The 12999-nt window shown below is 40.1% G+C and overlaps 1 protein-coding gene across 6 annotated transcripts in view; it reads left to right on the forward strand.

Moving 5' to 3' along the window:
• The window catches only part of MAP4K4 (mitogen-activated protein kinase kinase kinase kinase 4), a 141436-nt gene that overhangs the window by 102966 nt on the left and 25471 nt on the right, over positions 1-12999 (forward strand). For 2 of the 6 annotated variants that reach the window (XM_018554137.1, XM_018554138.1), the window contains exons 16-19: positions 364-525; positions 7038-7144; positions 8660-8811; positions 11253-11350. In XM_018554137.1, coding sequence (XP_018409639.1) covers positions 364-525; positions 7038-7144; positions 8660-8811; positions 11253-11350 — 519 coding nt within the window. Of the gene's footprint in view, positions 1-363; positions 526-5777; positions 6009-7037; positions 7145-8659; positions 8812-11252; positions 11351-12259; positions 12269-12999 lie in introns of all 6 variants that reach the window. The other 4 variants (XM_018554135.1, XM_018554139.1, XM_018554140.1 and 1 more) reach the window with 4 other exon arrangements.

The following is a 12999-nucleotide window of genomic DNA, read 5'->3' on the forward strand; positions in this document are numbered from 1 at the left end:
TATATTTACACACACTCCATTCACCCTATGTTTTGTCTCTTTTGACACTCTGTAGTTGTCAACGGGGCTGCCTTGAAAGATCTATCAGTGTTAGCCTGAGTTTTCCCCTGCCGGATTACAGAACTCTGCCACCTTTGCTCATTTTCATAAACACAGAGGGAGGTGTTCTGAAGTGGGTGTAGTATATTTACATTTTTTATTTACTTAATTATGCCCAGACATGCACATTTAACACGGTTTATACACAGAATTGAGAGAGCCCATTATAAATACCTGATTCACCGACCATATTGATAAAATACCTAAATTTATACTCTTGTAAGAATGTAACACATAGTATTTTGTGTTGTGAATGTGATATAGGCAGAAGAGCGCCTTAGGAAAACGAATCAAGCCTCTCCTGAAGCACAGTCAAAGCAAACAGGGAGAGTGTTGGAGCCATCAGTGCCTTCAAGATCGGAGTCTTTTTCCAATGGGAATTCTGAGCCTGCTCAGCCTGCCATGCATAGGCCAGTGGAACCTCAGGTATGAGCACAACTATCAGTGGGGGGGCTTTCTTGTGAAATATGCTTACTGTAGCAATCTGCAAATTCAAAGTATGTTATTTTTATCTTCAGCTCAAAGGAGCACTGTTTCTGCTCATTAGTAAACTAAAACGTCTTTGTTTGTGAGCTAACAACTTAACATCTGTATATGTGACTCCTAAACCTGGCAGAATCTTAACAGACATGGTGATCTAGAAAGAATGTGTCTTTGCGCTGAAGGCGCACATATGGTTGGTTATTACTTAGAATTTGTAAGTGGTCTAATCCAAGACCATAAATCTCATATTCCGTGCTGCGCCTATTCTGTTACCAATTATTCCTGTTCACAACATGTGTTCACTGCCCTCTACAACTGCATATTGAGTCTGCTATGAATGCGTCTACCATAATTTTAAAAGTTCTGTAGCAAATCAGTTGAAATTTGCAATGGCGACCTAAAAATTTCTCTCATTCCTTTTAAATTCCTCTTGAAAAATCTGTAATGGTGTTTTATGTCTATTTTTTTCTGGGTAACGACACCACTTCATCTTAACACACAGGACAAAGGGAGTTCTTGAACGGATGGGTTATGCAGCTACCTTCAGGTCTTTGGACACTGGCAAATTGAAGCGGTTAGGACAGTCCTGTATAACCCCCCTCTCCCACCCTGCCTCATTTTTATGCCAGTGTCCTCAGGTGATGGATGCCTCTCTGCATACTTTTCTGCTCTTTTCTAATGAAGTTTCTTCTAGCAAGTTTCCCTAATACTACTCACAGCCACTGTGAAACCTGATAGCTGCTATACAGATAATTTTTCTGCCTTGGCAAATTGTACCCAGACCCCGCTAGATAAAAGATGCAGGGCTGGCCTGCAGTGTGCTTAGAACACTGGATCCTGCATAGGGTACACGTCTCAGCACTTTGTGCAGTATATGTAGTTGCCACAGCGTGCTTTACAGGTCCAGACTGTGGTACCAATGAGAGGGAAAAGACTGCATGGGTTGTGTCCCATGTAAGTGATCGCACTGCCAAGTCAGCCATGGCTCTGAGGATGGTAAGTCAGGGTTTCTGCCCCTTCCCACTGTGGGTCACATTTGGGGTTCCAGCGGTGTTGGTTTGGATGGAGCTTTGTTCCCGGCTCTGTCCAACGTGCACATTGCAGGTGTGGAAAATTGGCAGATTGACGTCCTCAGTCATCAAAATCTGTATCCTAGAGAATGGGCCCTTTTTACCTGGAGGTGTTTTGGGAGCTTTGTCCCAACTGGGGATGCCAGATGTGGACCTGACTCAACAACAAGCTGGACAGGTTTGTTGTCAAGAACAGATTTTGCAAAGGTTGCCTCAGTAACTCCGTGGGATCAGTTCAGCCTGACTTGCGTCTTCCCTTCTCTAAAACGTTTGCCTCGCCTCCTTTGCGGGATTGAGGCAGATGACGTTCTGGTGATCCTTATTGCTCCCGACTGGACCAGGAGGTTGTGGTACACAGATGTAGATAAATTCCCGGCAGACCCTCTGGGTGCTCTTGAATTGTCTAGACCAGGGGTCAGCAACCTTTTACACACCAAGTGCCATTTTTGAAACCATGGTACAACCGAGTGCCAGTGAACAATAGCACGCTTTAGTGTTAGTTACAGTTACATTTTTTCACTCATGGCTGTACTGCTAATAGTAAGTTAAACTCACTAATTATTTTAATGTGTTTACCTCGCCAGTAGCAGCACAACTATAAGGGAAAAAAAATTGAATAACTGGTGTACACACAAAACATGTTCATATTTACATGTGCTGAAAAGTAAACTGGACTTTTTTTTTAGTGTGATCCCTGTGTCTTTATTTCATGGTTCAGTTGAGCAATCTCTGGCCTGTAGGATGTTACTGTCAGCTGACCCCAGACCAGCACCAATGCATACTCTGAATGTCAGATCTCAGAGCAGAATTCATGTACAGTAGTTGAGCAGTATACATGTGGTACATACAGTATATTCCAGGCGATTGGCTGGCTCCTTTAATTTTTCTGTGGTCTCCGGCAGGATGGTGTTGAAATCCTCCTGTCGGGCAAGGTGCGGTAATCATCCCGTCGGGTGAGCCGGCATCTTTCTGCGCGGGCTGGTACAGGCAAGAGCTTGCGCAGACTAAGTTGAGGGCCTCCTAAGCTCGCCTCTGCCGCTCAGTCACGTGAGGGAGGTGGGCGGGCCAGGAATGTAATTGACAGCCGGCTCGAGCTGTCAACTACAAATGATAAAGAATAATGTCGCGTGCCAGCTGTCAAGGCCTCGCGTGCCAGGCTGGGCACGCGTGCCAGGGGTTGCTGACCCCTGGTCTAGACCTCATGTCCCAAGGACTGGTATTCCACCCTGCTTCTTGATCTCTGGCTTTAACAGCCTGGCTGTTGAAGCCCAGGTCCCGAACAACAAAGGCTTATCGGAAACTGTTATCTCTACACTTCTGAAGTCGACATCCAGGAAGGTCTACCATTGCACCTAGAAGGCATACATAATTTGGTGAAAAAGTTTCCAAGGAAGTAATTGTGGCTGGCATCCCAACTGGCATCAGTACTAATAAGGGCCAAATTTCTGCCTTGGCAATTTTTTTTCAGGGGGTTGTTCATGTTGGTGGCTTTGATATTGTAAAGAACCTTTTCTGGTTTTCCACAAGGATAAGGGAAGTACCTAAGGCCTCTTTTTCTTCTTATGGTGGTCTTCCTCTTCCACCTTAACCAGCATCCTAAATAATCTCTTTCCACTGTTTGGACATGGTCCCAGCTGTTCAAGTTAACCTCCCTACTACAGCTTCAATCCTCAATTGTGACGTTGTAATTGCTAAGGGCCCCCATATGGGGCAGCCGGTGTCTTTCTAGGATTGTTGGGTGGATCTAGGAACTATCACAAAAGCCTGTACATTGAAGGGTAAAGTTCCCACTTTCTGTTTGGGGTTCAGAGCACTAGGAATGTTAGTACTTCTTGGGCCTTTTAGCATCAGGCTTTGGTTTCCCAAATCTGCAAGGCTGCCTCCTGTTCCTATGTACATACTTTTGCCAAATCGTAGGTGGACATTCAGTCCTTTTGCAGATGTTAGCTTCAGCCACAAGGTTATTTAGACTGCCTCTGAATTGTGGGTCCCCCTCTGGTTTGGTTCCCTGTTGTGGTTGGCTGTTGCTCTCTTGGATCTATTGGCCTTTGCTTGTTGTGTGCTTGATGTTACTTCTAAAATCTGTTTCTTGGAGTACTTCATAGGATACAAGACTATTATCTCTGGCTTCTCTGATCCACTCATGTATGCTTGCTAAAAAAACTAAGTAGACTGGGAGAGGGAGGGTTATACAGGGCTGTCCTTTGCAGCTTTGATTTGGCCGTGTCATATCACCTGAAGGTGGCTGAATAACCCAGACATTCAAGAATTAACTCTGTGTCCTGTGATGTACTTCAAGAAATGGATTTTACAGGTAAGAGTGTTTTTCTTAGATCCATATTTCATGAATTATTCCCATGACTGATTTTTATCACTTTTTTTAAATGCCTACGTTCAGTTGCATTCCATCGTTAATGTATGTATAGTTCCTATGATTTATGTAAATAGTACACACTGCCGTCTATTTAACTTCATAATTGTATTACATTGCAATTGATGCATTGCAATGCAGCCAACAATTTGTTTTGTTTAAAGCTCTGCATACTTGTCTTTTTACTGCACTTAAATTAATAACACATTTTCTTGAAAGTGGCATTTTTGCCTTATTTTTAACTTTCTTCAAAGCGGGAGAAGTCAACAGTAAATGTCTTCAGATACTTTTAAAATGTTTGTTTTTGGCCCTAGGAACAAACTATTAAAAATAAAATAAGTACAGAATAACATGAACACATTGACGTAAACTTGTTCCAAATAAGGCCAATTCACAGATCCTCAGATTACCAGAATGATTAAGGAATGGTTACTGTTAGTGAAAGTAGTGTGTCCCAATGATCATTATAGCTACATATGTAAGTAGTTTATAGTTGCTGGCTTTAACGAAAACAAAGCTGACAAGTAGTATAGCAGGCACCTAGAGATGCATGGACATACCTTCAAGAGACAGGTTAACACTAAACTATTGTAGGAAAAAGTCAAGGTTTGAATATAGGTACAGTCATCTACATTTGGGGGTATACTTGTTTGAAGGGAATATCTGCCAACACTTTTTATTATAATGTGCTTTTACAGTTGACCAAGTTTGTGATTAGTTCACTTTAATAAATAACGATGTACAACCATGTTATTCTTTATAATTATAAACACACACTCCGTGGCCAAAAAAAGTCACCACCTGGATTTAGCTAAGCAAATAGGTACTGAAGCAATAGGGTTGCTTCAGTTCGTCATGTCTAGGTTCAGCATGTTATGTCGCCACAAAATGAGGTTAGCTGCCTACCGGAATAAACTGAATGACCCTGATTGCAGGGGCATATTTGAAGATGACAATGCCAGGATTCCTGGGGCTCAGATTGTGAAAGAGTGGTTCACGGAGCATGAGACATCTTTTTCATAGAGTCCAAACCTTAACCCCTATTGAGAATCATTGGTATGTGCTGGAGAAGACTTTATGCTGGGGTCAGACTATCCCTTCATCACGGCATTGCATAAGGTTATTGAAACAATGCCACCGCAAATGCGCGCTGTATTCAAAGCCAGAGCATGTAGAGCTTAGAGTGCGTGACTTTTCGTTGACCAGATAGTGTGTGTGTGTGAGTGTTTATATTGCACTGCAAAGATTTTCTCATTGTAAAAGTTGTCAATAAAGGCAAAAACTGATTAAGAAAAAAAAACTGTAGCTGAGCTCAGAACACATTAATATCTAACATGGCGTATTCTGACAGATGGGTTTGATGGTTGATGACATTTCCCCGACCTTATGTAAAATCTAAACCTTACCCTGCTGTTTCCAGTTTACATATAATATAAGTTTATTGTAAAATTGTGAGCTGTACTTGTTTCTGTTATCATTATATGCATGTGCAATCTAGTTTTTGATGTCTGCACATATAAGGATTTACTCGTTATATAATGCTGTGCATGATGTCTTATGATAAATAACATTAACATAAGGTCAACCATTGTTCGCCTTTCATCCCTGTGGTTACTTCTACCTTACAACTGTGTCAGTGAGCCTGCTTTTTGTCTGTTTCATCCTTGTCTGACTTTTTAGATTCTTACACTAGAATAAAAAGTCAGCACTGCCAATACACCATGTAAATGTTTTATGTCTTGTTTTCTTGTAAGGTACAATGGTCTCATCTGGCATCCCTCAAGAACAATGTTTCCCCTGTCTCGCGATCCCATTCCTTCAGTGACCCTTCTCCCAAATTTGCACCTCATCATCTACGTTCTCAGGAACCACACCCTTCCCCACGCAGTGAAGTTCTAAGTCAAACTTCTGACCCTAAGTCTGAGACTCCCGAGCCCAACCAAAGGGTTTGGGCTCGATCAGACAGTGAAGAGGTGCCTCCAAGGGTAAGGAGTAGAAGTAGTAATGTACCAAGCTCTTGACCATGCAAGTTGAGGTAGCACCTGACACCAATATAAAATGTTTATGCATGGTGGATGTTAAGTCATGTGAGTGGCCTCCATGTTTATTTTTCTACAGTATAGCTATGTCCAATTAGTGTACAGTAACTGCCGACTATTTTCATAACAATATTTCTGCAATTAGCATGTGAATCATACATGACTTGTTGTCCTGCATCTGATAGAAATATAGTAGTACTGCTTTTTTTTTTTTACATGGGTATTCTTGAAATCCATTTTCCTGTCTACCTTGCCTACTAGCAGTGCTAACTGGGAATGATTTTATAGTTGAGATCAGTTTCATTTTTACAATAGCTGGAATAGAAGCCTTTTCCTGCTACTTATTCTTTAATGATTGTGTTTAAACTATTATACAATTTTGTCTAGTACTCAGTTGATGTGAATCTACAGAAAAATACAGAATGAGCTTTGTTGTTTTTATTTATAGTATGTCATGTAAGCTGTTGGATCGGTAAATCCATACACATGAGCCTAAAGCACTTCAGTGTAGTTTTATTGAGACTCGCATTTTTGTTTAGAGCCAACAGTTTATGCCCATGAGTGTCAGTAGGCCTATTTCTTAGTGTTTGTGGATTTAACCAAATTGAAGTTGCAGTAGTAAATTTTTCCAGCTTCTCTGTGACAGATCAATGTGCATTTCTCATACTTTATACAGCTAATGTATGTTTCTCCACATCCTATGTTGGCTTTGCTGCTTTTTACCATGTAACTTCATAATGTTGCTTTAGCCATCCAGTTCATTTCCCCTTTTCCGATAGACGGAAGCAACTCTTTCAGATAAAATCATACATCATAATCGTCACCAATACAGCATTAAGCTTTAGTCTGTGTTAGATTGTTTGTGTCATGCCCAGTTTAACAAAATATGTGTTAATTTGTTAAGTGAAAAACTTTCTGTGAGCTGGTGATATGTTTTTTTATAGCACTGTTTTATATTTCTATTTTTTGGCAAAGGTGCCTGTAAGGACAACATCAAGATCACCTGTGTTGTCTCGAAGAGATTCCCCTCTGCAGGGCAACGTGCAACAGAATAACCAATCTGGACAGAGGAATTCCACGAGGTGTGTTACATGAGCTTGGAGGACTTGTGTTTTATTGTCGGTTGGACCTGCTTCTTCTGTACTAAGCAGTAGTGCCGATAGACTGCAAGAAATATTGGCAGAGTAAAATATACTATTCCCAATACTAAAGCTGGCCATACACCTATAGATTATCTGCAGATTTTCTATGATCAGATGGAGAAAGTGCAACAGATTCCTCCATCTACACTAAACTGTGTGAATGGAGGAATCTCCCACTGGGCCAAGCTTCAGTATCTTGCTAGCCAGCCCCGTTGGCTGTCATCATACTTGAACAATATGATTGGATGCAGGCATTGTTCTGGTGTTTTGAGAGCCAGCGGGGCAGACTGGCAAGATACTGAGGCTTGGTCCGGTGGGAGATTCCTCCATCCAAACAGTTAAGCGTATATAGGGGAAATCTGTTGCACTTCTTCTAACTGACCATAGAACATCTGCAGATAATCTATAGGTGTATGGCCAACTTTAGAGTGGGCGTGGGACAATGCAGATTATACCAAAAGCTGAGCGATCACAAACCGCTGATCACTCAGCCTACAGCTTCTCCCTGCAGTGAGTTACTGACCAACTAGGCCTCAAAATTAGATAGTGGTCAGCAGCATGGACTTGCAGTGCTGGGGACCTGGGTTCTATTACTAGCAGTCACAGTGTGAATTTGTATGCTTCCCCTTTTCGCCTCCAGGTTCCTGGTTTTCTTCCACAATCTCAACTTAAAAAAGGGTTATTGGTTTCTGATAGGTATGTGTATATGCTTGTGGTAGGTACATTCAGTTATGGACCAGGAACTGGTGGCACTGGTTATTCAAAATATACTGTAAAGTACACTGAGATTTTACATTAAAGTGAACCAATGCCTTTTTTTTAAAAAAACAAACCACAACAAAACATTTTTTATAGAGTAACTGTGGCCAGTCTATGGACATTAAAGTGTACACATATTCTTGGCAAGGCCCCAAATGACCTTTTAAGGTGACCTATGTTTACATTTTTAAAATAAAGATGTAAAGGTATTTAATATTTACCACTTCTGCTGCCATTCAGCTGATTCCTGGCACAATTAAGAGAAAGTGCTATCTGAAGATTCTTCAGAATTTCCCTGTCCTCCACTTAGCTCAGTGGCCCCTACTTCACTTTGTCCTGAAATGACCTAGTAGCCAAAGAGAGGAACCACAATGTGCCGGAGAGAAATCACAATTGTGGGCATCCCTAACCTAGCAAATACACGTGTTTTTGCATAGGAATTTTCCGGGACTCTAGTTTTACTTCGGGCTTTATAATAATGCACACTTTTTAAAGGTACATGTAAAAAGTTGTTTGAATCGATCAGATTCTTTAAAAAATAAAATAATTGGCAGCGAGGAACAACAGCTGAACTCTAATTAATTAATTTTCTCAAGATGTTGAAATAAAGTATTCAAAATGAAAGATACCAAGTGTTTTGACATTAAAGTTTGCTCAACTTATTGGATTGTTTTAAAAACTTTTGTTTCCTATTAGCAATATCGAGCCCAGGCTGCTTTGGGAGAGGGTAGAGAAGCTTGTTCCAAGACCAGGCAGTGGCAGTTCTTCAGGGTCAAGTAACTCTGGTTCCCAAGCAGGATCACATCCAGGATCTCAGAGTGGATCAGGAGAGCGCTTCCGTGTGAGATGTAAGTAACGTCTTAGTATGTGCATTGCTTGTGTTTTAAAGGTTTGGTGCCTAGAAGAAATTGCTTTAGAGTATCCATGCACTGCTACATTTGCTCTTTGGATGTTGGTATGCCAAGAATCACTAATGGTGCTGTGGCACTAAAGTCTCCAATAAATGCAGGTCCTATATTCTGTTGAAATCCACTGTGGGACAAGATTTTACTGCACTTGACAGGCAGGTGCAGGTTTCTAGTGCACAGAGTAAATTTTCAGCTATCCTGGAAAACCTTTTCGAAGTATATATCAACTATTTTTCTTTCCTTTTGGATAGAGTGGGGTCAAATTTTGTTGCCCATCTGTATCTAATTACGGCAGTTTCCCATTACTTTTTTTTCCCTCTGTACTTAACAGAAAATGAGGATATCTTTCAATGTAAAGGAAATTCCCTCTTACCGTTGTCCTAGGAACAAGTGTGCCCATTGGAAGATTTCTCCTCTTTCCTGTTCTGATGGTTCTTGTTAACGGTATTAACAACCCTTGAAAGTTTATAGTGAGCACTTGGGTATGTCAAAAGCCTTGCCTGGTTCACACAAGGCTACAGCATTTGCGGTTTTTAACATGCAGTTTTGATGCATGTTTTGGTGCACATTTTGTGCACGTTTTATGCACATATGGCAAAAAGCACGTTTTTGTGAGCAGATTGTAGCTCATTGATGTTAATGAGAAAAAGTGCATAAAACGCTCCTAAAACTAGCAAAAACACAGCAAACCGGCGTTTTCAAGCGTTTCCTTTGGAGCCAAAACGAGCTGTAATATGCCACAAAAAAAGCTCCTGTACTTTTTCCAGCGACAGGCATTTTGCTTATTGTGACAAAACGCTGAGATGTGAGCAGGGCCTTAGAAATGAATGGGATTTTTTTTTGGGCATATGTTTTAGCGTTTTTTTAGGACAGAAAAAACACTAACAAACGCTCAGTGCGAACCAGGCCTATATGTTGAAAAAGGAGGAGCTTGGTGTAATGCTAAAAATTGTAAATATCAGTTACATCTGTAGAACCTGATTTGTTTATGGCTACAGACTTTACTATCTCATTATGTAATAATCTCCTTCACGTTTACCAACAAGCAAAGTGTGAGGTCCTCCCTAGTAGATTATGTAAATAGGTTAATGTGTGGCCGTTTTTAAGTTTTCCATACATGGGCTCAAAAGATTGTTTGATTTTAAATGATTTTGGACAATTTTTCCGGAACTGTGTGTGCACAATGATTATATTAGGACTATGACTGGGGCGGTATCTACTTGGGTTCAATTCACAAAACTCATACTTTGAAAAAAAAAGAGGAAGCAATTAACAAAAAAAATAAATTCTTAAGATTCCACCCACACCCCTCCCATTGCAGTCTATGGGAGGGGTGTGGGTGGAATCTTAATTTTTTTTTTTTTAATTGCTTCCTCTTTTATTATTTTATTTACCACACTGCATTGTCTTACGTTTAATAAAATGTTAAAACACGACACAAAAGCACATTTCAGAAGCACAACCCATATCCCCAAACTTCCTCCCATCCCTGTATACCAAAATCTTCAAAAACTAGACTTCAGGTATGTGTTTGGTACAACTTGGCTACTGTCTGGATAGTACATGAGCACTTGAATAGGCAGCAAATGCTATGGGCACAGTTGCATTAATAACTACTGTATATGTGCACCTTAATACACACACACACACACACCTACGCATTCCCATGCATTGTTGACCACACAGTAAAATTATAATTTTACTGCATGTTATTGCAACACACAGATTTGAATGGGCTCTAAGACCGTGTATAGACTTGTCTACCATCATTCCTTCAAATTGTCAGTACGTATGAATGAAGATATAATTTAACATCTTCAGATGCAGTGATCTGAAGCTCCTTGATATATAGATAATATCACTAAAAAGGAAAAATATATTTAACATTTGATTTAGCTCCTCATACAATATTTTTTGCCCTGTGTGCAATTTACTCTGGACAACAGTTTCCTTGGCCATATTAAAGCACTAGCTATTTTTTGCGTTGCATGTTTAACTGCAGGGACAATATATTACACTATGATAGTAAATGTTTTGTGTCTTGCTGTTGGTATTAACTTGGTTTCCCAAGATGAGTCATGTACACAGGAGGGTACAGTAGGATATGGGCAGTATATCCGTGATCATCTTCTCCCTGAAACATTTTCCTACGAGTCAAACATTTTTATGTAGGGTATATAATTATAGATTGGGTCTGTTGTTTAGCCACCTTTCAGTCCTAAAATTCTTTGGTGTTTTGATGAGCAATAGCTGGGATAGTTTGGTATACAATACCATCTTGTGTTCTCCCATTTATTTTCTTGTACGTTATTCTCCCTTCGTGTCTGCTTGACTAAGTTTGTCCTTTTTTATTGTGTTTTTTTTCTCCCCTGAAATACTAGCATCATCAAAATCTGAAGGCTCACCATCCCAACGTCCTGAGAATACAACCAAAAAACCTGATGAGAAGAAAGATACTGGAAGACCGGGCAAGCCAGCTGTAAGAAAAACGGCTGTTTAAGTTTATTTTTGCATTTATATATGTCTCAGGCTATGCCCTTAACAATTTTCTGTATGTCAGACTTCTGCTGCCTGGGCTGCACCGCAGGCTTCTTGCTCTTTGTGATCCTCAGTTGGTTGAAGCATTTAAACTGAATAATACAGCAGTTTTTTGTCCTTTTGAAAAAAGCTACCATTTGAAGTCTAAACTATGTAGTTATGACCCTTAGAAGATGTAATGTTGCTCCTTGTAGATTTATTCTACTCAATTCATTCCTTGGTTTCATTTATTACAGAAAATATTGGTGTTGAGTTCATTTGTGCCAACCATTTTGCGTTACTTTCACAGTTCTCCAAAACTTTTACTCTCTGGGCTAGCATCCTATGAGCTTTGCCGTAGACAATATTACATCATAACACAAACAAAAGAAAAGGGGACCCAGAAAGACATTGCAGTCTAAATAGAGGCGCACACAGGGGGCAACACTGAGATATTCTGAGATGAGCTTACATAACACTTGTTCATTCTATGTTAAGATCACCGTCAGCACTTTAGCAGAATTAGTGTCTTCATAATGTTTTCTTCTGCCTTCCCTTAAAAGTCAACTCATTTTAATAGAACAATAACTCTAGTTGCAAGGGTTTACCCTAACAATTCTGTGTGGCCCCATTGAGCTTGAAACTAGTGGTTTTCTTCAGCCAAGTTGGAAACCAGCTCAACTCATGTTAGTTTCATAAACTTAATTAATGTGAGTTTAACCTTTTTTTCTAAAGATTGATGTTTTAAATCAGATTGCTTTGCGTTTTCACTTTCCACTGACATTATTTTTGTTTCAATTGCCTTCCCTTTCATCTACTGGTCTGTTCACGACATATGGCACAACTGTATTCTCTGTTTGGACTTATCCAGGGAGAAGTGGTAAGTAGATGAAATAACGAAACATATAAAACATTACAAATATTGGAATATTGTTAATTGCTGCATATAATAATTTAAGCTTGGTCATGCTTTATTTTCTATTAATGAAGCCTACACAGAGGTTTCTTCACTGTTTTACCTGTTCAGATTGTCTTGCTCATGTCCAGCATGGGAGGAAGCATGACTTGTTTCTGTGTAGCTGCATTTGAAAAACAAATGGGTCTTCTGACCTCAATAACAACTACAAATTATGTTCATACAGCCATTCATGGTTCAAAACTCAAGATGCTTAACACAGAGGCTGAATATTTACTCGTTTTTGTTTAGCATCTTTAGTACAGTTTATAACCTGTGCTCTGGATGGGTGTGAAATTCCCTTGATTTTCCATGTTGCCATGTGAATGGCCTTACCCTCTTTTCTTCCATTGCCATTGAGTTATGTTAAGTCTCCATGAAACACAGTAGGAATCAACAGATCAGCAGAGCTTGGGCAAGAGAGGGAAGCAAAATATTGTCATTGTCAAGATTCAGAAAAGCTTAAGTGGCTGTATTTTCCAATGAAGATAAAACAGATGTACAGAGGGACAATAATGTGTGTGCCCTTACCATTGCCGACTAGCACACCTCTGAAATTTGCTTTGTCCCACCCTAACAATTCTGAAATCGTTGATATTTGTATAGGTCACATATTCCTATGCAACACTGCTTGGACCTGCCAGTTGGTCATTTAG

This window comes from Nanorana parkeri, unplaced genomic scaffold (genome assembly GCF_000935625.1).
Source record: "Nanorana parkeri isolate BGI_ZX_2015 unplaced genomic scaffold, ASM93562v1 scaffold143, whole genome shotgun sequence".
Classification (NCBI taxonomy): Eukaryota; Metazoa; Chordata; class Amphibia; order Anura; family Dicroglossidae; genus Nanorana; species Nanorana parkeri.